We start from the raw sequence: 25,361 nt of genomic DNA on the forward strand, positions 1-25,361 counted from the left end.
TGTGCCAATATAAAATCGAGTGAGGCTAACACTTCAATTCCTAATGAGTTCAGAGAAGCCTTTAAACAATGGCATGAAAGGCTTGGCCATCCTGGCAGATCCATGATGCGCAAAATAATCTCGAGCTCAACTGGCCATTCCTTGAAAGATAGGATAACTATCCCTATGAGCATTACATGTATTCCATGCTCACAAGGGAAATTAATAATAAGGCCATCACCTGGAAAGGTGAGTAAGGAAACATTAAACTTTCTGGAAAGAATACATGGTGATATATGTGGACCAATACATCCACCTTGTGGGACATTTCGATATTTTATGGTCCTCATTGACGCATCGACCAGATGGTCGCATGTTTGTCTATTATCATCTAGAAACTTAGCATTGGCAAGACTATTGGCACAGATCATAAGACTGCGAGCCCATTTTCCAGATTTTCCACTAAAGACTATACGTCTTGACAATGCAAGCGAATTCAGTTCCCAAGCTTTTAATGATTACTGTATGTCCATGGGGGTAAGTGTGGAACACTCCGTGGCACATGTACATACACAGAACGGATTGGCCGAATCCTTCATTAAAAGAATCCAGTTGATTGCTCGACCATTACTCATGAGGTCGAAGCTACCAGTATCAGCTTGGGGACATGCGGTATTACATGCTGCTGAATTAATACGCATAAGGCCATCCAGTGAACATAAATATTCTCCATCCCAATTACTCTCGGGTCATGAACCAGACGTATCCCATATCAAAACATTTGGATGTTCTGTGTACATCCCTATTGCTCCACCACAGAGAACAAAAATGGGACCTCAAAGGAGGATGGGAATATATGTTGGTTTTGATTCTCCAACCATTATTAAATATCTTGAGCCTACTACTGGAGATTTATTTAAGGCCAGATATGCTGATTGTCATTTTGATGAATCAGAGTACCCAACATTAGGGGGAGAAAATAACAAGTTGGGCAAAGAAATTGTATGGAATCAAACATCCTTATCATGGCAAGATCCTCGGACTCAATCATGTGATTTAGAAGTCCAGAAAATAATACATATGCAAAAGCTAGCTAATCAATTGCCTGATTCCTTTGCTGACCCGAAAAGAGTGACTAAGTCCTATATACCAGCTTGTAATGCACCAATAAGTATTGATGTCCATGATGGACACAATCAAGTGGCTACAGAGTCTAAAGCACGTCTTAAGCGTGGTAGACCAATTGGTTCCAAAGATAAAAGACCTCGGAAACTAAAGAAAGGTGCGAAAGAAACCGAGGTCATAGATTGTCCAGACAAGGCCGAAATGGCCATGCCTAAGGTACCAACCAATGAGACTCGGGACGCCGAGCCTCATGGTACTGAAGGTGCTAATGATGAGATCTCAATTAATTATTTAATGTCTGGGACAAGATGGAACCGGAAAGATGTCGACATCAATGATATATTTGCATACCAAGTAGCCCTTGATGTGATGGACTTAGGTGAGGATCATGAACCCACGTCTATACTAGAGTGCACTCAAAGATCAGATTGGCTCAAATGGAAAGAAGCCATAAACGTGGAGTTAGAATCATTTAAGAAAAGGAATGTCTTTGGATCGATTATCTGGACACCTTATAATGTTAAACCAGTGGGATATAAGTGGGTATTTGTGAGGAAGAGAAATGAACATGGTGTTATTGTAAGATACAAAGCACGGCTTGTAGCACAAGGATTCTCACAAATACCAGGAATTGATTATGAGGAGACATACTCCCCTGTGGTGGATGCAACTACATTTCGATTTTTAATAAGTCTGGCCATCAAAGAAAATTTGGATATGCGGTTAATGGATGTTGTAACCGCATACCTTTATGGTCCACTGGATAATGAAATATATATGAGATTACCAGAGGGTGTTGAGCTTAAAGCTAATAAAGATTCTCGAGAAGAACACTGCATAAGGCTGAACAAATCCTTATATGGACTTAAGCAAAGTGGTCGAATGTGGTATAATCGCTTAAGCGAATACCTTGCCAAAGTTGGCTATAAGAACGACCCTATCAGTCCATGTATCTTTATAAAGAAGTTTGCAAACAATGGATTTGTTATCATAGCAGTGTATGTTGATGATTTGAACATCATTGGAACCCCTGGGGAAATCGCCCAAACAGTTGAATATCTCAAGAACGAGTTTGAAATGAAAGACCTAGGTAAAACTAAAGTCTGTTTGGGGTTACAACTTGAGTACATAAAAGGAGGAATCCTTGTGCATCAAAAGGCATATACAGAAAAAGTACTCAAGAGATTTAACATGGACCAGGCTCACCCATTGACCAGCCCAATGGTCGTGAGGTCCCTTGGAGTGGACACTGACCCATTCCGTCCTAAAGAGGATGATGAGAATGTCCTGGGTCCTGAAGTGCCTTACCTCAGTGCCATAGGAGCGTTACTGTATTTGGCTAGCCACACTAGACCAGATATATGTTTTGCCGTGAGTCTCCTAGCCCGTTTTAGTTCATGTCCGACCCAAAGGCACTGGAATGGAATTAAACATATCCTACGTTACCTTCAAGGAACTAAGGATTTGGGTCTATTTTATACCAATGAAACCAAAGATGGTTTAGTAGGCTTTGCTGATGCAGGCTACTTATCTGATCCACACCATGGTCGGTCCCAAACCGGTTATGTGTTCACTCATGGTGGTACTGCAATATCATGGCGTTCCATGAAACAAACTATAGCAGCCACATCATCTAATCACTCAGAAATCTTAGCCATGCATGAGGCAAGTCGTGAGTGTGTATGGTTGAGGTCTATGACCCAACACATCCGATCAGATAGTGGAATGGTCGAGGACAATGGTCCGACCATCATATATGAGGATAATGCAGCCTGCATTGCTCAACTCAAAGATGGGTATATCAAAGGTGACCGAACCAAACATGTATTACCCAAGTTCTTCTTCACACATGAGTTGCAGAAAGCCAAGGAGGTCAACGTCACTCAAATCCGGTCAAGTGAGAACTCAGCCGACCTCTTCACCAAGTCACTTCCCACCAGCACATTCAGGAAGCTCACGCAGCGGATTGGCATGCGAAGACTCAAGGATCTTCAGTGATGTCCAAATCAGGGGGAGTAATGTGTGTTGTACTCTTTTTCCTTTCCTTGGTTTCCCTTTTTACCACATTGGGTTTTGGGTTTTCCGGGAGAGGTTTTAACGAGGCAACGTTAGCACATTACAAGCCCGATATGGTTATGGCATCCAAGGGGGAGTGTTATAAATCCATTGAATGGATATGTGGATTGCCATTAACCATCAAGGAGGTTTACATCCGACCAGACTATCCGGCCCATCTACATCCGTCTCCGGTCCGTCTACATTCCGTCCGAGACTAGTCAAGCTGAAGACTCATTCAACCGGAGCATTTATGAGCTTTGACCAAGTCTATCTTTGTGGTCAATATGTATTCAATGTGTAGATTCTCTCCTTGCTGTAAACCCTAAATGAACTTCACTATATATTGATAGTGTGAGCTAATGAGAAAGACACAACTTTCACAGCAACACTTCTCTCATATTTCTAACATATATATATATATATGAATATGACAGGAAAATGATATATCAGAGTTTGATGAAGCAAGAGACGTCATTGAGAGTTTTGGTAGATGAATATAAGGCTTGTTAATCTCTAGATTACATCAAATGGGAGATTGAGGTATGTAAATAGTCTCACACTACTAAGTTTTTCTCATCTATGTAGGGAGCACTTAACGTTAATTGTATACTATGTGTGTGTGTCTCTCAGGATCCTGAACAACTTTTAATTGGTGAAGGCAATGCTTCAGGAGTTGTGGATCCTAAGTTGGCGTTCTAAATCCAGAGTAAAGTCAGAGATGTTTCACTTTGTAATCATATGTTCTTAACTAAGAATGGTTTATGGTAAGATAAGTAGCAAACCATAAAGAGTGTTGGCATGTAAACCTTGAATGGTACTTAATGTATTATGATATGGTTGAGTTTCGGTTTATGAAGAGAGACGGCTTGGTTTTTCTTACAGGCTTCACCAAACAAAAACATTACTTTGATAAAAGAGGGAAAAAGCAAGAATCTCATCACATGCTCATGGCCCTCCTCACTGCTTACGTAGCTAAAACTATTTCCTCTTGAATATTTTTTATGGTCATTAACTAAAAACACATTTTGTTAATTTAGTTGCCGAGGTTGTTGTGTATATACATTAACTTCATCAATTAAGCTCGGATACATATTCATGCACAGACGCGTCCACAATATATACGCGTGTTAACTTTTGAAAGATTGAAATTCAAGTCTCGATGAGAGGATTAGACACATACAGAACGCGTAATTGTCTAATTTAGAACAGCCTTCATCTTAATGTAAAAAAAGAACAGCCTTCATCTTACTATTTAATTTATAAAAAAATAATATAGAGTAGTGTGTCAAAATTTCAGAAGGACGTGTTAATTTTGGATAGTGAAAACTCTGTTTAATATATTTAGCTTATTCTGTGAAAAATGTGTTCCACATACTTATTTTATCTAGAAAAAGGCACAATTCCAAAGTTGACGGACAAAACAATCAAAGAACCATCGAGGAAGGGGTTGTCAGTCAAGGGAGAATAATCAACAAGTAAAAAAAAAGACAGGTGTCAGTAGATTTACTTGAAAGAAGCCTCCAGTGATTACTGGCTACAGCCGGTAACCGTCAACCAGTATTTTCCTATAAAAGCGCGTTAGCCTTTACATCATTTTTCATAAGGTTTTCTCGATCGTCATCTCATCTCTCTTCCCGGAAAATTTTATATATCGGTGAATATCTAGAAATGTCGTTGAGGAATTACGCTGCCGTTATCGCCCTGATCGTTTTCGCCGTCGTGTCTCCTCTCGCCGGCGCTCAGTCCCTAGCTCCTGCTCCTTCTCCCACAAGCGACGGTAATTACACGCCTAGATTTATAATCGATTTGATTGTGTACGAACATGATCTGGTCAAATTAAAATTGAATTCTCTTATTAATGAACAGGAACATCGATTGATCAAGGAATAGCGTATTTGCTAATGGTGGTGGCTTTGGTGCTGACGTATATCATTCATCCCCTTGATGCATCTTCTTTCTTCTGATGATCTCTGTATAATCAAATCTTAGAGTTCTAATTGACAGTTATGAGTTTATAGTTTCTTATATAATTTGTTTATTGTACATGTGACTCCTTTAGCTATGAGCCTAATATATTCATTTATTATTATTTCATTTGTTATTACAAAGTATTCTACCATTTTCCCACTGTATTTATTTATGTACAATTCTCTCGAATAGTTATATTTAAGTTTTTATCACAAAATAGTCTTCAAAAAATAAAATGATTAAAATAATCCATTTTTATTTGGAAATTTTTATTTTTTATTTTTAAATTTGAAACATATCTCCAAAACTATACCCCTTAACTCTAAACTCTAAGTCTAGATCAGTTAACCCGTTAATGAAATTTATATTGGTCATTTTCTTCATTGAGTATTATTTTTGTGACAAAAACTTAAAAAAAAACATAAAATTTTTACGCTTAACACATTTTCACTTTCAATTTACACAATCTAACACATGTTGCTGGAGGCACACTTTCTCTGTGGTGATTGTCTCTTATACCCTCAATATTGTTTCTTCTTAACATTCTTTCTTTCGTAACTAAATTTTTTTTAAAATAAAACAACAATCTGTCCAATTGGACACACATCTCAATTAAAGAAATATAGTAAAATACAATTCATCCATTATCTCTCATAGTTTGAGACAAAAAATTGAAATCACTTTCATAGTTTCTCAAAACCTAATTGCAACGATCCCCTTTCATCATCTATCCCCGAACCTCGTTCAGCTTCGAGAAACCATGGCGAAATCAAAGTCAGAAGAAGAAAGGGAACCTCAATAGTCAACCTTTTTCATCGCAGATCGACAACAAAGGTTTATGTTTTGAATTCTTTAACTCTTTTTGACTTTAAAGAGTTTTTGAAATCCCTAACTTTTTATGTTTTTCTTGTTTGTGTTGTAATTTTCCAATTGGATCGAATCTGTGAGATTTTGTGGATGGGAGAGATAATGAACAGATCTGAGAGCTCCAGTGTGGAGAGGGCAACGTGACGGCGAGCATGTCCAAGCTCCGTTGTGGAGAGGATCACATGACGGCCAGCAAATCTGAGCTCCGGTGCGGAGATGACGCGGCGACAAACAAGTCATGCCTCTAATGTGGAAAAGAAGACGACAAGCTTTCGTGGTGTGAAGGGTAGCTTCATTTCTTTTTCTACAAAGAGCTCAATTTTGACATTTACTGATTTCAATTTCACTTCCTTTCTTTATCAAAATCTTTCTGAAATTTAAATGTTGAACACTTCTTCTTTGTATCAGAGATCTGAGAAGTAAAAGTCTTTGACTTTAATTAAAATAATTCTTTATTTATCTTTTTTTTGGTCTTCCACAACTAGTGCTCTGAATCAGTAATTTGATTATATGACTAGATGGATTTTTGGGCCAAACTTGACATGACCACAGCAAGAATTCATGAAAAATGCAGTAAGATATTTTAACTACATGACCACATCAAGAGTCTATGACGTAGTCCACAACAACAACGTCCTAAACATCAATCTTGTTCCCACCCATTAAGAGTCTATGGATGATGCAGCTCAACACCTCCTATCCAGACTCCAAAACGTGGTTTATCTACTTTCACTTGGTCTTGTATTTCATATCTATGTCAACAGACCAAACTTGGGGAAAGCCAAGTATGGATGTTAACGTTTTAGTGTCTGTGTTCAGTTTTGATGTCCATTTCCACATATAGTTTATAACTCTATTATCTAAGTGTCCATATCCACATTTTTATAGATGATTTAGAATATAAGAATGTTATCAACGAAAACACATCCATGAAACTTCTTAAAAGATTTTTTTATATTTTTGTATCTATCCATGTCCACATCTTTTTTCATGTATTTTTTCTTATACTTGTCCACAATTTTCCGTCCATAGTTTTTATGTCCATACATTTTTTATATAATAGTTAATATATATAAAATATATATATGAATACGGGTGTTAAAATATAGAGAAAAACAAATTACAATTTTCTGTGATGATTATATTTTCTTCATATGTTTTAAACTTTGAGAAAAAACAAACTATAAGAATTTTGCTGTAAAATAAAACAACAAAAAAACTAAGAAAAGAACATATCAAAACAAATAAAATATTAATGTCGGAAGGTAAGTCCTAACTAAAAAAAGAAACTAAATATTCTGCCTACTAACTAAACTGAATAAAAACAAATATCTTTTTGTACTTTCGTTGGACAAAAGAGCATTTATGCCCAACATCTCCCTTGGATTCCTTGAAAGTGTGCTTCCAGCTGATTGTGTTCTAAAGTGTCAAAAAAGATAAAAAAATGTCCTAAAGAGTAATACACTCAAAAGACATCTTATGGAATTTCTCTTTATTTATTACAATTTACAAATACTCTCTCTATATGTACTTTAGTTTTTAACAAATTTTCCCATACTTCATTTTGTTTTGCAATATATTCCCATATTTCAGTTATGATCCTTGTAAATTTGCTACTACCAGAATTCTAGCTATGAATTTCTTTTATTCTAGCTACAGTATTTTCTATATTTTCCATATATGTAGCATGACCCCTGTAAATTTGTATATTATCAAAACTCCTATATATTGTTACTGTATAATTTCCACTCAAAGCCTCCTCTGTACTGCAAAAATAATTCTTAGTTCCGTAAGAATAAAAGATTGTTTTAGGCAATCACATTACGCCATTATAGATGAGGTAGAAGCAAAGGGCAGCGGCACAACATCTATTAGGAAAAAATTATGTTTTGGTGTGCGAATACGTTGTTGATGAAACAAATATTGGTTTATGGTCTAAACGTATTCTATCAGCAATGGAACTAAAGCCCAACTCACAACCCCTTGATAGATAAATAAATAGCTCTCTCATCACATTGTAACAGAGGTTCTCTTACAAAAACATGACAATGAAAACGTCTCCAGTGCTTAGCATATCCAAATGAGCTTGAATAATGTAATAGAGGTTTTTACAGTCCATTGTTTTCAATTCCTGATTAAGTTCTTCCTACACTTTTCATTTCTCTGTTTTGAGAAAATTTCATCGCTGTCTTGGGATATCTTCCAAGACGATTGCTGAGTAAATTTTAAAGATTTTATCAACGTTTGTATGATTTAAACACTAAAATATACGAGTATAAGATTTTATGTTATCCCTCATCTCTACCCGATCACTCTGTCCAATGTTGAGAAGATGATCCAACTGATCCGTACTATTATTAAGCATCCTCAAATCTTTCTGAATTTTTTTCAAGTTGAACTCTAGCATGTCTTCCTTCTTCTTCTTTTGCTGGCGCATATATCGGAGCTTCACCAATTTGAGCTTTTAGCTTGACTTTCTCCTTAGACAATACAAAGTTCTCTTCAACCATTTTGAGCCAATGTGTATACAATGTTACGTAGTTCGTAGCACGATCTACATCATCATCACTTCCAGCGTAATCATTACTTCCTACAACATCATCACCTCCACGTGTAGATCTAACTGTGCATCTTTTTAATTGACAACCCAATCTCTACGTCTACATCTACTAACAGTAGCTGTCTCAAAGATTTGGGAAAATTCGTTGATATAGGCTCCGAATGGTAACATCCGTCCCGCACCGCACCGCAGTTAACAGTAACAAAAATCTCTGCATATACCATATATCTATATATTTTTATAACTATCAGAACCGCACCACAGTCAAACCGCTTATCCCGCACCGGTCAATCCGCTGTTACCATTCGGAGCCATAATCCACTCGCGAGCCCCTTTGTTTTCATAAATACAATATGAGGTATTTGACACAAATAATATTTTTCTGAACATTCCTCTTTCTTTCTGCATTCCATATGCATAAAAAATCATTAATGTGCATTTATATTTCTCTTTTAACTCTCAGTATCAGCTTCTTCTCTCTGAATCCTCTCCATGAAATCTCTTTTTCATCCCTAGTTCTTCTGTTACGTTATTATTGTACATATTCTTTATCAAATCTCATCATTATATTCTCATTTTAATCTTTTGTAGATCTGGAAAAAGAAGAATCAGAGGGAATAAAAGAAGAAACAAAGAAAACAGAGAAAGAAACAGAAGAGGGGAGATTATATAGATGATTTGTGAATAAAAAAGCGGATAAAAGAACTAGAGACAGGAAAAAAGTTTCATGAAAATGAAAATGAAAATGAGAAGAGAAGAACATGATGATTGAAAAAGAATCTGTAGTAGATTCATGAATAAGAAGAAACTAAAAGAAGATGAATAATGCTCTTAGGACATTTCCGATCTCAATCTATTTTTTGCACTAAAATAGATTTTACCGTAAAAATATTTCAATAGTATTTTATTTTTACTTTATAATAGAGTAAGAAATAAATTTACTCTCTATATAGAATAATTTTTTTATATTTTTGTTCATAACTCTATTTTGCATTAGAGTATAATTCAATTCTATTATAAAATTACTTAATTTTATAATAAAAAATAAAGTAAACTATTGAAAATGGTCTTGTAGATGCATAGATTAATAACCTGTTTCACAATTAGAGACTGAAACATTAATTATTAACTGGTCTCTTAATTAGCGACTAGTTACATTGATTGCATACTAACCGATTTCATAATCATTGAACCACACAAGTGTTCTAATGTATATACCACACTTTTTTTGGGATAAATCATATATTTGCTGATATATACTCTATTATCCGTATTTTCATTTTGAAAATGTTATTGAACTCCACATGTTGAGATTATTGTTGTGTTTTAGTTTTAGGAATCGTAGTCTACAATTTGGGTTTAGAAGTTAGGGGTTTTGGGTTTAGTGCTAAGTCTTCAGGGTTTAGATTTTAATATCCAGGATTTAACATAGCCTTTATGGACGCAAACGTCTTTTCTCAGTAACTCTGTAGCGCACTCTCTTCCCTCTCAGTAGATCACTCCCCGCCTGGAAAAGATGGAAACTTTCGGAGCCATGAGCTCGGTTTTGCAGGTACGGTGAAAAGATTCCTTTTTTTTTCTTTAGTCTCTGGCGATCGTTGTGGGAGCTAATCTGGGTTTTGTATTTTTTTGTAGGGTTTTACGAAGTCATTCTTCAAGATTGAATTCTCGGAGGTTGGTGACAAAACGTTTTGCGTTGCAGCTGTAAGTGTTGTTCATCTTTGCTTTTGTTTAAAGACACGTTTTATGTCGGAAACTAGTCTGTCTACTGTCTGAATCTCTCTCTCTTTTTTTTTTTTTAACTTAAATCAGATTCTGGCAATGCGTAATCCGAGGAGACTTGTGTTGGCTGGTTGCGTATCTGCTTCAATTGTAAGCTTTCTTGACTCATTTTGACTATTTGGAGACTCTCTCATGTCTTTGTTAATTCTTAGGTCACGACTATCCTCTCTGCTACACTTGGATGGGCTGCTCCTGATCTGGTACGTCTGTGTAATGCTTTTTGCTTTGAGCTCAGATTTTAGTTTTGATGGAAAGTTTCAATCTTTTTTTTTTAAACCCTCGTTGCTTGCAGATCTCTCGCCAATGGACGCATCACATTACAACTTTGTTGTTTTTTGGTTTTGGGCTGTGGTTTCTTTGGTACGGTTTTAAACAAGGAGGAGGACTTCTTCTTCATCAGATTTTGATGTCATCAGAGGGTGAAATTTTGAGGGTTTATACTTTGTTGGCAGGAGGGGCGCAGAAACACCATTTCTTGTTCATTCTAAAACAAAAAAAAAAGAAGCAGAAAAGGCCTTTCTTCACACGATTCTTCTCTCCAATTTTTCTCAAGGTAAACTACAAATCCTCCCTCTCAATAGCTACTACCTTTTGAAACTAACTCTCATGTTTCTTGCAGGCGTTTTTGTTTACTTTCTTTGCTGAATTTGGTGACAAGAGTCTGGTTAGCGCACTCACTTACTTGATTGGATGCAGTCTAAATGATTCACATGCTCAACCACTTCTCCTTCTTTTTTTAGCGTACTACAATACGTTTAGCTGCAGATGAAAATCCATTTGGAGTGGTTCTTGGTGGAGTTGTGTAAGTTTCACTGTAATCCTACTGCTTCAATCATTTTTGTGTCTGCATTATTATCTGTTTAAAATCATAGTTTCTGACCAATGTGTGTCATCTACACAGCGCACAGCTATTCTGCACCACTGTTGCTTTGTTAAGAGTAAAGTTCTTGCCGCCTCAGATGTTGTCCGAGGAAAAAGTAAACATCTCGTTATCCCAGTAGAATTTTAGATAAAGAAAGAGACGTCTTGTAAATGTTGTTGTTGTTGTTGTTGCAGGTTGAACTTGCTGGTAGAATGCTTTTCCTTGGCTTTGGTATCCAATCGTTTCTTACTTCTGTTGACATCTTATTCTTTCTCCCCTCTCTTTATGGTATAAATCTTAATCCTAATATATCATCAGTCATTTTTTTTTTTTAAATGATCTTCTATCTTCGTCTACTGGGTCTGTGAAAATGCAGGTTTCTAAGCAGAGCTGAAGATGACGATGAAGAACGTCATTAGTTTCTTAGATTTTTTAGTCAATTAAAACTAGATGCTTACTAGCGTCAACTACAAAACATATGTGTAATATTTTCTTAGTATATCTATCTTGTTTAAAATCTCATCAGTTTTTCATTTTCCTACCTTTTTAGTGTTTTTGACCATTAGCTTAGCTTTTTTTTGCTAGTGACTTTCAACTAATAACAGCTCATCCATCTTAATTTCTATGACCCAAGTAGTACATGATAAAACTATGTCTTAATCTATTAAAATTCAAGTATATTTGAAAATTTATCTTTACTTCATGTTTAAATATTACAGAAACTGCCACTAGCTTTATACGTCATTTAATAACATTCAAAAACCAGCTTAATTCAATTGAAACACAACCGAAAATCAAGTGTTTCCTAATCAACTATACTTCGGTTATAGTTGGTTTGCCGTATCAAACTCAATCTACGCTTGGCTACTATTATAAACTAAGTCCGTAAAACCAATAACATAAAATTAACAGAAATGAATTCATACAAGAATTCATCACAAATCAAGCATGTAATTATCTAGAATATCCTATGAAAGTGAAATGTTCACTTTATAGCAGATGATAAAGCAGTAGCAATATGTTATAGTAACAATATATAGTAGAAGCTGTATGTTTTTATAAAACTGTTTAAAAGAATGATTGGTTGAGTAGTATGAATATGTTATTTAAAAATATTTAAAAAACTAATATATAATATATAATATATTTATTTTTAATATATTATAGTAGGTATACAGATCGGATAGTTTGGGTAATTGGTTTTTTGGTAGTTTGGTTTGATTAAAATCTTGCCAAATTGAAATGTAAAAGAGTTCAATTCGATTCAGTATCCACATAGTTCGTTTTTATTTTATTTTTTACCAATTTTTTTTGTTTCGATTATATTTTGGTTAAAAATTTGGATAAAGTCGGCTAGTTCGGTTTATTTGGTTCAAAATTTTGGTTAACTCGGTTACTTCAGTTTAAACGGTTAATTCATTTCAAAATTTTGGTTAGTTCAATTTGAAATTTGGTTAAAAACTTTTTTTTTTGAAAAACCCAACTTACCGATTACCGAACCTAATCGAACTGAAAGTCAAATGTCTTTATAAACCTTCTAAATCGAACCAAACTTCTTACCAAACTAACTAAATTTTGGTTTCGGTCGGTTTGGTTTGGGGGGGTTTGGTTAAAAATCTTCGCTCTATATTATAGCTCAAATTAATTATATATCCGTAAAGAAAATATATTATATAGATGTCAATATATATATATATTTATATATATGTTATCCACATATTATATAACAAAAATATAAACTAAAAATCCGAAAATTGTATGATATAATCCAAATAATTATAATGTAATTGTTATCGTTTTAGTTTTCTTTTTATGCTTTTGATTTGTAACTGCATCATCTGTGAAAAACTTTCTCTAGTTTAAAATATTTTATGCATATTCAATTTTCTCTTTATCCTTTTACTTTCCGTTTGTTCTTAGTTTACAATTTCAATTCCAAAAAATTAGTACCATGTTTAGGCGAAAGCAGAGGATCTGTCTTGGTGTTAATGATACAAAAAAAAAAAATTGTTATGGCAAAGTTGGTGAGTTTGAAGGCCTAGTATTGTTGTGAATCTTGGAGACTCAAAACATGTTTTAGTATTTTAAATATATGAATCTTACTGTCTGGCCATATACATATGTACAAGCTTAACAAATATGAAGTTTTTTGGCATGAACCAAAATATCAGAGCCAAAAGTTTGCACCCAAGACTGCACACTATTCAACTAATCTCACAGCACTTAAGAAGAGCAGACTAATACGCTTTGCTGATCCAGGAGCTGAAATAGGATCCCATGATCTCTCTCCAACAGAGACAGGTAAGTAATCACGAACAATCTCAATGTCTTTAGAGAATCTCTTCCATCAGGAGGATAACCGGCTTCATACACATCATCTGCTGTGCAGGCTTTGCCAATTGGTTGGCTTGAGGCGATGTAACTGCACAGAAACCACCAAAAACTCAACAGAAAAGAAACAAAGAAGGACACGAAATCAAATGACAAGAGATGAATGAGAGTGAGCTACTTAAAATTGTCCAAGGATCAGTATTAGGAACTCTAATAAACTCAGCTTCCTTAAGTATATAAATTATCATCCTTATAAGGTTGTTTGAGCAGATCATCCATTTGAGCTATCTAGTATGACTAAAGAGCACCACCAAAAAAAGCGAGCTATCTAGTATGAATATGATGATCAAATACGTCATATTTATCTTGTGGATGCAAGTCTTAGTCACCATGCAGCATGCTAAGGTTAAATCCTGAACCCATTGACCAATATCATCATGCTTTTTGTGATTCATTTTCTTAACCCTTTCATTTCAGGTTACTCCAAGCAGTACACTCAAGTAGAAGAAATGAGCCAAAGCTCTTTCATATATTCAGATCAATTAGTATATACTTTTATACAATATGTTCAACAGTTCAAGTTATATTACTTTCAGTAAACTTTATTAATCATCAATGTGGTTATCCTAAATCATCTCCAACAAAGCCTAATTGTTTTTCTTTTTTTTTATTCTTTTGATTTGGTGTTTTAGATCTCTACTGATTTGATGGGTCAAGAGTAATTGTCTGCGTGCCATTTACTTGTCTTACTGCAATGACACACAAAATAAAATTATTTTTGAAACATACTATAAACATTATTTAAGGAAAAAAAAACTGCAGAATCCATACTTATTTATATATCACATCAAAATTAAGTTAAAAATTATTAAAGCTAATACAAACTGAAATAAGTGAGACCATAGAGCATGATTAATAGAGGATTTTTATGGTGGGGTTCTAAGCGGAATATTAAAACCATCTTTTAATTTTTAACTAAAAAAAACTAAAAATCGGTTCTTAAATACGAGATGAAATTTTTAGCGGAATATAAGAAACCGTCTCTTAACTTTTAACAAAAAAAAACTAAGAACCGGCTCCTAAAATCTTATTTAAGAGTCGGTTCTTAGATTTTTTAGTTAAAAGTTAAGAAACGGTTTCTTATATTCCGCTAAAACTTCATCCTGAGAACTTTCTATTAATCATGTTCTTCGAGAATTATAAAATACAACAAAATAGCTGTTGTCCAGTACTTGTAAACCTAACACTGCCAAACCTGACAAATCCCATCAAGAAAACAGGCTGAGTACAAAACAAACAGCTATCTATAATAGATAACACATTACAAACATACGGCTATCTATAGTAGATACATATATTATGGAAACAATTATTTACCCTCCAGGTCCAGGAACAGCAACCAGACAACCCCCAGTTTCAAAAACTATCAGATATTGTGGGCCACACTGTTAAAAAGGTTTATTCTATTTTTACCAGATCAAATGGGGATTCAATTGATTAAACTCAAAATATATGGTAATAATAACAACAATATTCCTGAATATATTTTCTCAATCATTTAAAAAACATAATCATCATCTTCTTCTCCTTCAGAGCTATGGAGTGATCTCAAGTCTTGGTTCAAAGCAAAACCCAGTAAAGAGCTGGAGAGGGAACTTCTTAGAGACAGGACACTTCTGAGACCATTTCCAACACTTTAACTTCATATCAAACATCAAAAGCGCAGGAGATCCATAGCTCTGTATATAAACCAAATCATCACTGCCACTACTCGCGAAAACATCATCCAACTCCCCAAACCCTTGGAAGAATCTCTGAGGCATTCTCGCCATCTCTTGCCACTCTCTCCCTCCTTTCAAACACCATATCCCAATCCCTTTGATAATCTCTGGCCTATCATGCTTCCCTATCCCTCCAACGACCACAAGCCTCTCCTTGAGATTCATCAGCCTCCCACAGGTTAAAGCACACGGCATTGGAATGAAACTCCTCATCAAGGATGATGTGGACGACGATAAGTTAGAAGCAATCAAGCCGTGGCGATGATCAGAGTTGCCTCCTGTGGTGTAAATCAAGAAGTAAAGAACATTGTTGCAGATCACACTCTCGTCTCCTCCTCTCCACCCGGTTAAGACATCGGTTACACTTGTTGTCCACGTCATTGTTTCGGAGCTGTAGAGATGAATAGAGAGATCCCATTGGAAGAAATCTCCAGCAACTTGCTTTGACTTCACTATAGAAACAGAGTAACTCTGTTTTGCTCTGTTCATGGAGGTAGACAATGCTGTATAATCAGTAGCCTTATGACCCGGTGGTTCGATAAGTCTTCTCCATTGCTTGGTGATAGGGTTTGAGACATAGATCTTGCTTCTACAGTCATTATCCATGAAACAAACCAATCCACAAGAGGAAGCAATAAACCAATTCGAAGTTTCAATGCAAGGGAGATCAAAGCTGTACCATTTCTTGATAACCGGGTCATAAGCATAACCGGATGGATCATCAGTGGTGGTGAACATGAAGTACCAAGGCCCCTGAGAAACCGAGTTGTTGTTGTTGTTGTTGGAGAAGTTCCATAAGAATCTTTGAGAAGAGACAATCTCGTTCCATCTTTTGCAGACCGTGCCAGCTCTGAAGATGCTAGCAATGGGGAGAAAGGAGAGGATTCTTTCTAGTAGATCGTTGGGGAGAAGAGAATCCATTGCAAAGGTTTGGAGTTTGGTCTCTTCATCATCATCGCTCTGCTCAGAGTATGATTCAGCTTCAGGGATGTATGTAGTCATGTAGTTGTAAGGGTAAGTGGTCCAAGACGTTTCTGCTTCCATCCTCAAAGCCACTGAAAACAACAATACAAATAATCAATAACCTTTTACACATCAAATACTGAAAACCATAACAATCAAATAAATAGCAAAATAATATTATGATGATATTAGTAAAAATTCAAAGCTTCCAAAATCATATTCTAAAATAGAAGACTTGATTAGAGCCTCAACAAAAACCACTAAAAATAACACAAATAATCAAGAAATTTATAAGAATCCATTAGCAGAAGAACATCAAATAAATAACAAAACAAATATTATAAGAATTCAAAGTTTCCAAATCATATTTTAAAATAGCAAACTTGATTAGAGCTTTAAGTAAAAAAAAAAAAACTTGATTAGAATCTCCTCAACAAAAGATACAACATAGATCATCCATTTCACAACAGAGAACCTCTTCAAGTCAAATTTCGTACGGTTTAACAATAAAAACAAAATCAAGACATAACACTTTGGATCAGATTTGCTTTAGGCGACATGCATAGTTTACTATTACAATACAATTTTTTTCAGACAGTAACCAAAAGTTAAAAATTAACAGGAAAGGAGAAATGTTGTGTCATCCCTTTCAACGTCAAGATTAATACAGAGATTAGATACCAATAAAAGACGTTTTGCCTTTTTTAAAATGGTTAGGCTATACGCTTACATCTGGTAACAGCAAACATCATTAGATACCAACGATTACGAACGCCAAACAGATCAATGAAGAAATTAAAAAAAAGCAGACAGCGATAGTAAAATCAAACAGAAACCCATCTCGATTCATTACACACACCTTTGGTTCAGGAAACTCGTGGTGGGTCTCAGAATTCTCGAGATTTGAACCGAGAAAAGTATCGGTTTTTACAGCTTTGAGAGAGGAAATGCCGATTCTTTGGATGTTGGTTCTGTTGAGAAGACACGAAAGATGAGATTTTTATTAAAAATAGAAGATGGAAATGAAATGGGTCTGTCGTGATTTCGGATTTTTGTCAATGAGGAAAAGTGCTCATCAAGGAGACGAGAGGGAGAGATTGAGACATAATCTGAATTAACAGACAGAAGAGACGTTTCGGGTTTGATTGTTGATACGGACAGTGACGAAGGAAGACACAAGAGAGGAGCAAGCAAGCTCAAGGAAGAGAGAAGAAGAAGAAGAAGAAGAAGAAGAAGACGTTTGCTCTTTGCTGTTTTCTTCTTTTTTATTTTATTTTTTGATGGGAAACGGGTTTATATAAAAAAAACAATGGAATACTGTATACCTGCGTATTGTTTACTACTATGTATACAATGAAAATAAGTCTATTGTTTACTACTATGTTTTTATGTGAAAAGAATAATATGGTATGTAACTGTTATTTAAAGAAAAGTATTTCATGGGAAATTACAAAACACGAAATAATTAAAAATATCTTAACATCAATAATAATGCTGTCTTACTCATCAGCCTGTATATTTCTTTTTAAATAGTTGTCTGATTTATTAATCAGCTATGTAAAGTAGGCAGAAACTTTGGGAACTATAGACAACATAATAAAATGATTTTAGCAAAATTATTAGAGAAATTTTCCAGATAGCTATTTTTTTAGTTTTTGTCATAAAAATAGTTCCTAATAAAAAAAATAATCAATTTTTTTTATTAAAGAATAAAAATACATTTTTATTCTAGGCTTAACTAATCTAGACTTAGGGTATATAATTAAAGGGTGGGTTTTTGAGGTAGAATTTTAAATTTAAAAAAAAAAAAATATTAAAAATTTCAAAATAAAAAGAGATTATTTTAGTCATTTTCTTTTTAAAGTTATTTTTGTGACAAAAACTTAAAAATGACTATTTGAGAAATTTGTCAAAATTATTATTAAGCTAAATAGCTCATTGCATAGTCCTTATATTAATGCTTTTTACTATTGTGATATTGATAGTCTTTTTGTTAGTATAAAAATAAATTACCGATGCCTCCTATAGACTCTTGTGGTAGTCTAGTTATCTATTGGAAGCAGCATGTACAGTTGTCTATTTTAAGTCAATCTCCTAATGTAATTGATTGTCAAGTTCAATGCAATGAAGGAAGTTTCTATTACTCGTTTGTGTATGGGAATCCGTATCCTGCTTTTCGACACCAAGTTTGGGAGAGAATTGAAAGGATAGGGCTTACCAGAAGAAATCAGCCATGGCTTCTAGCAGGAGATTTTAATAAAATACTTAGGAATCATGAAAAGATAGGAGGACGCACTCGAGCTGAAGCTTCTTTCCAAGATTTCAGGACACTCATTAGGAACCACGATCTCACAGATCTCAATTCAATAGGAAACAGATTTTCTTGGGTTGGTCAAAGAGGTACTCATCAAGTTCAGTGTTGTTTAGACAGAACAATAGCAAATACTGCATGGCTTGAAGCTTTCCCTGCATCAGAAACTGAGTTTTTAGAGATTGGTGAATCTGATCATAGACCCTTGATAACTACTATTGCTGCAGAGAGGGAAGAACCACGTAGAATGTTTAAATTTGACATTCGTATGAAGGACAAAGATGGTTTTGCAGATACGGTTCATCGTGGCTGGAACGGTATGGGACAGACTCAGTTAATACAAATCCCATTGGCTCAGAGAATTGGACGATGCAGACAACAAATCTCCCGCTGGAAACGGAGTCATAGATGCAATGCGAGGGAAAATATCAATCTACTAAGAGGACGTCTTGATAACGCTATCACTTCAAACTCTGCTACCCTACAAGAGAGGAAAAATTTAAAAGCAGAACTCGATCAAGCCTATATGGAGGAAGAAGTTTATTGGCAACAAAAAAGCAGAGTTCAGTGGCTGCGTTCTGGGGATCGTAATACCACATATTTCCATGCTATTACCAAAGGCAAAAGATACAGAAATAATATTTCCTCACTTCAAGATATGGCGGGAGTAACTCATCGAGGACAGAGAGGAATTGGAAGAGTGGCGCAAGAATATTTCTGTAATCTTTTTACCTCCTCACCACCTGATTTGGGTCTGTATGATGCTGTTTTTGAGGGTTTCCCAATAAGGGTTACTGAGGATATAAATACTGACCTCACAAGAGAAGTCACAGAGGAAGAAATAAAGCAAGCTATGTTTGATATTGGCTCCCATCGGGCTCCTGGACCAGATGGATTCAGTGCTGTCTTCTACCATCAATACTGGGATGATCTGAAAACTGACATAGTACGTGAGGTTCATCAGTTTTTTGAGACAGGTGTTCTGGATAAACAGTTAAATCACACCAACATATGTCTGATTCCGAAGATTTATCCACCATCAGGCATGACAGACTTCCGTCCTATTGCGCTATGCAACGTTGCTTATAAGGTGATCTCCAAAGTGTTAATCAACAGACTCAAGATACATCTCCATAACCTCATCACTGAAAATCAACAAGCATTTATCCCGGGCCGAGTTATCACAGACAACATCATTATTGCGCATGAGGTTTTCCAATGTCTTAAAGCAAGAAAGAGACAGGCAACCTCATATATGGCGGTAAAGACTGATATTACCAAAGCATATGACAGGCTTGAGTGGGGATTCTTGGAAGAAACCATGAAGAGAATGGGTTTTCATGTCAAATGGATTCAATGGATAATGGCATGCGTAAACACGATGTCTTTTTCTGTATTGATTAACGGATCACCAGAAGGATATTTTGAGCCAGGTAGAGGAATCAGACAGGGGGATCCCCTCTCCCCGTATCTGTTTATTCTTTGTGCAGAGGTATTATCTCACATGATGAACAGAGCTATGGTAGATAGATCCTTACTTGGTGTCAAAATCTCTCTTCAAGCCCCGCCAGTTAATCATCTGCTGTTTGCGGATGACTCTCTCTTCTTCTCGTTGGCGAATGCACGAGCCTGTAAGAAGTTAAAGAAAATCTTGGGTGATTATGAAAGAGCATCAGGTCAAGCAGTTAATCTAATGAAGTCGTCAATTACCTTTGGACATAAGATCTCTGATGTTGTTCGTACTCAGATGAGGAATATTCTTGGCATCCATAATGAGGGTGGCATAGGCAAATATCTAGGCATGCCGGAACAATTCACAAGAAGGAAGAGTGATATGTTTACTTATATAGTAGATAAGGTAAAAGCTGTTACTCAAGGATGGAGCCAGAAATATTTATCTCCAGGGGTAAAGAGGTTCTATTGAAGTCAATTGCGCTAGCTATGCCAATCTTTTCTATGAATATTTTCCGCTTACCGAAAGAAGTATGTGATGAGATAAACAGAGTACTTGCGAGATTTTGGTGGGGTTCAGACGAAAATAAAGGAATGCATTGGTATGACTGGAAGAGAGTGAGTTTACCAAAGTCAGAAGGGGGTTTGGGATGCAGGGATCTTGAGAAATTCAATCAGGCATTACTTGGAAAACAAGTATGGAGGATATTACAAAACCCGGGCTGCTTGACGGCAAGAATCTTGAAGGCAAGGTATTTTCAAGATGGTGACATCCTTTCGGCTGTGTTGAAAAAAAAGGCTTCTTACGCATGGAAATCAATATTGTATGGAAGAGATTTAGTTAAACAAGGTATGCGGTACATCATTGGTGATGGCAGTCTTATCAACACTTGGACAGACCCTTGGATACCTGATCATACACCAAGAGCTCCACGTCCAAGGATTCCGGGATCAAGGATTGGGAAAGTAAATCAGTTATTTAGTCAGTATGGTAATGGATGGGATGAGCAAAAGGTGCGGACAGTAATAGTGGATGAAGATATACCAAAGGTACTAGCTTTAAAACTGTCTACAACGGCAAAACATGACCTATTGGGGTGGCATTATAAAGATTATGGAATATACACTGTCAAATCGGGGTATTGGCTAAGCACTCATCTACCAACAAGAGAAAGAGTGGAACCGACCTTTGGAAATCCTAGCTTGAAAAAGAAAATTTGGAACACGAAGATGCCTTCAAAGATACACCATTTTATATGGAAAGTTCTATCAAGAAGTATAGCCTCTGGAGCAAACCTAAAACGGAGACATATCATGCCAGATGCCCAATGTAGACGCTGCTGCAATGGGGATGAAACAGATAAGCACCTTCTATTTGATTGTATTTATGCTCAACAGATATGTAGAGCTTCTGGAATCCCTAATACAATATTGACTGACCCACTGGCGACTTTGGAAGAAAAGATAGAAGTATGTCTTCAATGTTGCACATCTACACAGCTCAGACATCTGACAAACCTTCCCTTCTGGTTATTATGGAGGATATAGAAGAGCCGAAATTTGCTGATATTTCAGAATAAACAGATTGATGGGAGACATGTACTATAACAAGCTAGGCGAGATGCTCAGGAATGGTCTACTCACTCAACATTAACTGTGTCTTCTGGACGACCTAACATTTCAGACCAACAAATACTGATGCGGAATCAACACTGGAAACGACCACCAGTAGGATGGCTAAAATGCAATGTAGATGCTTCTTTTGTGAATGCAGAGACTCCAAGTAAAGCTGGATGGATTATAAGAGATGAAAATGGAACTTATAAAGGTGCAGGTCAAGGTATTGGTGTATGTGTAAGATCACCAATGGAAGGCGAAATTCAAGGAATAATCATGGCGATGCAACAGTGTTGGACAAGAGGATATACAAGAGTAATCTTCGAAAGTGATTGTAAACAAGCGATTGATCTTCTGAATGGATCGGGACTCTACTTTGTGGGTTATAATTGGATCAGAGAAGCTTGGTGGTGGAGAGACAAGTTTATGGGTGCAACCTACTCTTGGGTTCGACGTGATGCAAATAGAATTGCAGACAAATTAGCAAAGCAAAATATCCCTTACAATGCTTTATTTTGGTTTTATAACTATGTACCAAGGTCAATTGTTGTAGACCTTCACATAGATTATATTGGATCAACTTAATCAATAAAGTAGTCGTTATAAAAAATAAAAATAAATTACCGATAAAAAATTCACAATCGTTCTTTTATTAAAAACAGTATAACAGGGTTGAAGAAAATTATGTGTTTAATTTGGAATTTAACAGACGGATTAGTGGAAAGTGGCAACCACATGAGGTAACATTTGCTTCTTTAGACTTGTTTCATACATTGTCTTTACAATTTTCTTTTTTGCCAACTTCAAATATATATATAAACATAAGAATAAACTAAACAAAATTTTTATTTATGTATTATGTCCTTTAGTAATTATACTTTGCTTTTCAAACACTGAAAGGTCTTTTTCTACTTTACTTAGCTCAGACTTCTCGCAGTTTCTTATTAGTGGCCTGCCCTTTACCTAAAACACTTACTAGATCACTATACAATAACAAATTAAAAATCAAACACAAACTAATAACTATTTATAATGTACTACGTATTATTAATCAATAAATTTTGTCATGAAGCAGAAAATTAAATACATTTGAGTACAGCTTTAAAATGTTGATAGGTATAAAGCTATATTGATCTCAGCTTCATACGCTTTACCTTCTTTCTTCGGTAGAGCTAGCATATGCCCTTACCCTTTATAGCTATGTAACTACTCCAGTATTTATATTTCCATATAATAACATATATACAAATAGTTGGCTCAGATACTAAACTCTTGTTGGTGTTATGCCTTGCGTCTTTTACGATGTTTTCTTTGATTTGAATTCAACTGTTAATTGTTTACGCGATAGAATAGCAATCACTTTTCAGCACATAGTCTAGCGAATCATAATAATTCTTCTAGCCAACTGAAATTATTATATTTTTTTTTTTGTAACTTAAAATTATTATATTTGCATGTCGCTTATTATATACTCTAGAAGATATAAAACTGAAGTGTTATTTTTATAATATCGTAGTTTTAAATCACGATTCAAGGGTGGAATGCAACTGATATTGATTCAAATATGTTTATTGTGAAATTGTGAATCACGTACTTAGAAAAGAAACTATAAAAGTCGAAGGGAAATATCCAGTAGTATATACCATCTGCCTTTTTAATTTATAAATCCACTAATTAAGGCATATACATTATAGGCACTAATTTATAAATCACGTATTTAGAAAAGAAACTATAAAACTCGTGATCCATTCCATTGTCTTAATTATTTCTTTAGTTTCCTAGCGAATGTTTTAAGAATCCAAAATACTTTATGCACATGTGCCGGTGCACCTAATTTTTTCAAAGAGACGAAATTCAATGAATTTCCAAATAGCAAATTAGTAATAGGGGTTATGATTCATAAAATATCAAGGATGTGTGTATGTGTGAAATTCATAATGGCAAAAGAAAGATGTGTCTAGAGACAATTAATTAGTACTACAAATCTGATGTCTGAATGGTCTGAAGTTAACTAAAGATGATATTTCTTTTACCGTATATAGTAAAATTATTGTTTTTATTTGTGAGAAATTACAAATCTCAATACCATATAGAGAGGAACGGATCTAAAAACTTTGACCAGAGCCTAGTTTTGTGCGTGTGTATTATTACCTATGTATTATAACGTAGATCCATCCATTCCTATCAGGAGTGGGAGTTCGCTGTTCAGTTCAGATCGGGTATTTCAAGAGATATAGAACCCGTTCGGATATTTTAACACTTCGGATCGGTTTAGATATTGTAGACCAGGTTCGAATATTTAAATTTTGAAGAAAAAAATAAATAAATTATTCATTGTTTAAGTTTTTTTTATTTAAAATATACATTTAATTTAACCGATTTTCTAATTTTTAATAGATTAAACTATTAATAGGTTTGGGAAAAAACTTTATAAATAGAAAGACATTTATTTAGTTGTTGTTTTGAAATTTTGGATGCAATTTTTGTTAATGCAAGAAACAAGAGCTTGATATGTATTTTAAGCGAGAAGCAAATGATTATGCCTATAGTTATATGTATATTATCTAATTTTGAGCAATGTGCAGTATTATTATAAATATTTTGCATAAAATGAGAAAAGTAAACTAAAAATATAAGGCTAAGTATACATATGTTGGGTTATCTTCGGATATCCATTCGGGTTCAGATATTATCTGTTTGAGTTCGGATATCCAATCTCTCGTAATACGATACCAGTTTAGGTATTTTACTATTTCGGTTCGGATTTCGGTTCGTGTTTGGATACAAGTTCAAATATCGAATAAAATATCCAACGTTAATTCCTATAGCTGTAGTGGTTTTATAAATATAAGTACCCACTGTCTAAAGTCTAAAACAACAATCAATATAGCTATGTATGTGAAAGGAAGGTTGTTAAAGACTTTGAGTTTTTGCTAAATCAAGATAAAACTTTAAAACATGAGTGGTTTAGAAAAGTTGTAGAAAGTTTTTTTTTTTGTAAATTAGTCTTAGTGCCAGTGGCCACCTTTAATAATTTGGTTGTATATAACATTTGTAAAGATAGCCAAGACTAATGTAAAGGCAGTAGTTAAATTGCGTTTAACATTTAATAAATAATATAATATAACAGCATTATTATTTTCTGTTAAAAGAACAAGAAAGCGATGTGAAGATCGTGGAAATATCTAAATAAGATCAATATGCACTAATCAATTTGGTGGTTTCATATGAAGATATATTAGACTACAAAAATAAAAAATAAAGAATGTGCAAAAATATTTTTTTTTTTAAATGATCGGTAAAAATATAGATAAAATGACATGGTGGCAAATACTAATTTGTCACTTATGGTCATGGACCGGCTTCATTTTGCCAAAGTAACTTTGTGCACATTAAGTCACTTATTCTTTACACTATGGAGCAAATCCACTCACACATGCACACACATCATTTTTATTTCCCATGAATTATAAACTAGTGTTAAGATACTGTTTGCACACTTCATATGATATCTACAGCTCAAAAGTGATACTAGTGGTATGCTATTAGACCATTTGCAATTGACTCTCCTTTCGAGCCTTGAAAGTCTGAGGAGTGGATTTGGATACATGCATATGTACATGTGTGTGTACATAGTTTCTCTAACATTCACCACACGGTTAAACACGAGAGCCAACTCATTTACGCTGTCAATAAGCTAGTTAG

At 34.9% G+C, this 25,361-nt stretch overlaps 3 protein-coding genes across 4 annotated transcripts; 2 read left to right on the plus strand and 1 right to left on the minus strand.

Moving 5' to 3' along the window:
- The first annotated feature begins 4,736 nt into the window (after positions 1 to 4,736).
- Positions 4,737 to 5,273, plus strand: LOC103862818 (arabinogalactan protein 20). Its single transcript, XM_009140514.3, has 2 exons — positions 4,737 to 4,939; positions 5,029 to 5,273. The coding sequence occupies exons 1-2, from the start codon at positions 4,831 to 4,833 to the stop codon at positions 5,124 to 5,126; spliced, it is 207 nt and encodes a 68-aa protein (XP_009138762.1). The 5' UTR covers positions 4,737 to 4,830; the 3' UTR covers positions 5,127 to 5,273.
- A 3,618-nt stretch (positions 5,274 to 8,891) lies between these two features.
- Positions 8,892 to 11,820, plus strand: LOC103862819 (GDT1-like protein 5). Of its 2 annotated transcripts, XM_018658411.2 has the most exons (10): positions 8,894 to 10,109; positions 10,193 to 10,261; positions 10,370 to 10,429; positions 10,492 to 10,539; positions 10,632 to 10,892; positions 10,959 to 11,003; positions 11,080 to 11,141; positions 11,241 to 11,316; positions 11,396 to 11,489; positions 11,578 to 11,820. In XM_018658411.2, exons 1-10 carry the CDS (start codon positions 10,074 to 10,076, stop codon positions 11,583 to 11,585), a joined length of 759 nt encoding a protein of 252 aa, XP_018513927.1. In that variant the 5' UTR covers positions 8,894 to 10,073; the 3' UTR covers positions 11,586 to 11,820. The 2 variants fall into 2 exon arrangements, with proteins under 2 accessions (XP_018513926.1, XP_018513927.1); XM_018658410.2 differs by having other exon boundaries at positions 8,892 to 10,109; positions 11,396 to 11,820.
- A 3,158-nt stretch (positions 11,821 to 14,978) lies between these two features.
- LOC103862820 (F-box/kelch-repeat protein At3g61590) lies at positions 14,979 to 18,114 on the minus strand. The gene is made up of 3 exons (XM_009140518.3): positions 17,656 to 18,114; positions 17,136 to 17,618; positions 14,979 to 16,368 (listed from the first exon to the last, which is right to left on the minus strand). Exon 3 carries the CDS (start codon positions 16,355 to 16,357, stop codon positions 15,128 to 15,130), a length of 1,230 nt encoding a protein of 409 aa, XP_009138766.1. The 5' UTR covers positions 16,358 to 16,368; positions 17,136 to 17,618; positions 17,656 to 18,114; the 3' UTR covers positions 14,979 to 15,127.
- Positions 18,115 to 25,361: the final 7,247 nt, after the last annotated feature.

Source organism: Brassica rapa, chromosome A04 (assembly GCF_000309985.2).
Source record: "Brassica rapa cultivar Chiifu-401-42 chromosome A04, CAAS_Brap_v3.01, whole genome shotgun sequence".
NCBI classification, from domain to species: Eukaryota; Viridiplantae; Streptophyta; class Magnoliopsida; order Brassicales; family Brassicaceae; genus Brassica; species Brassica rapa.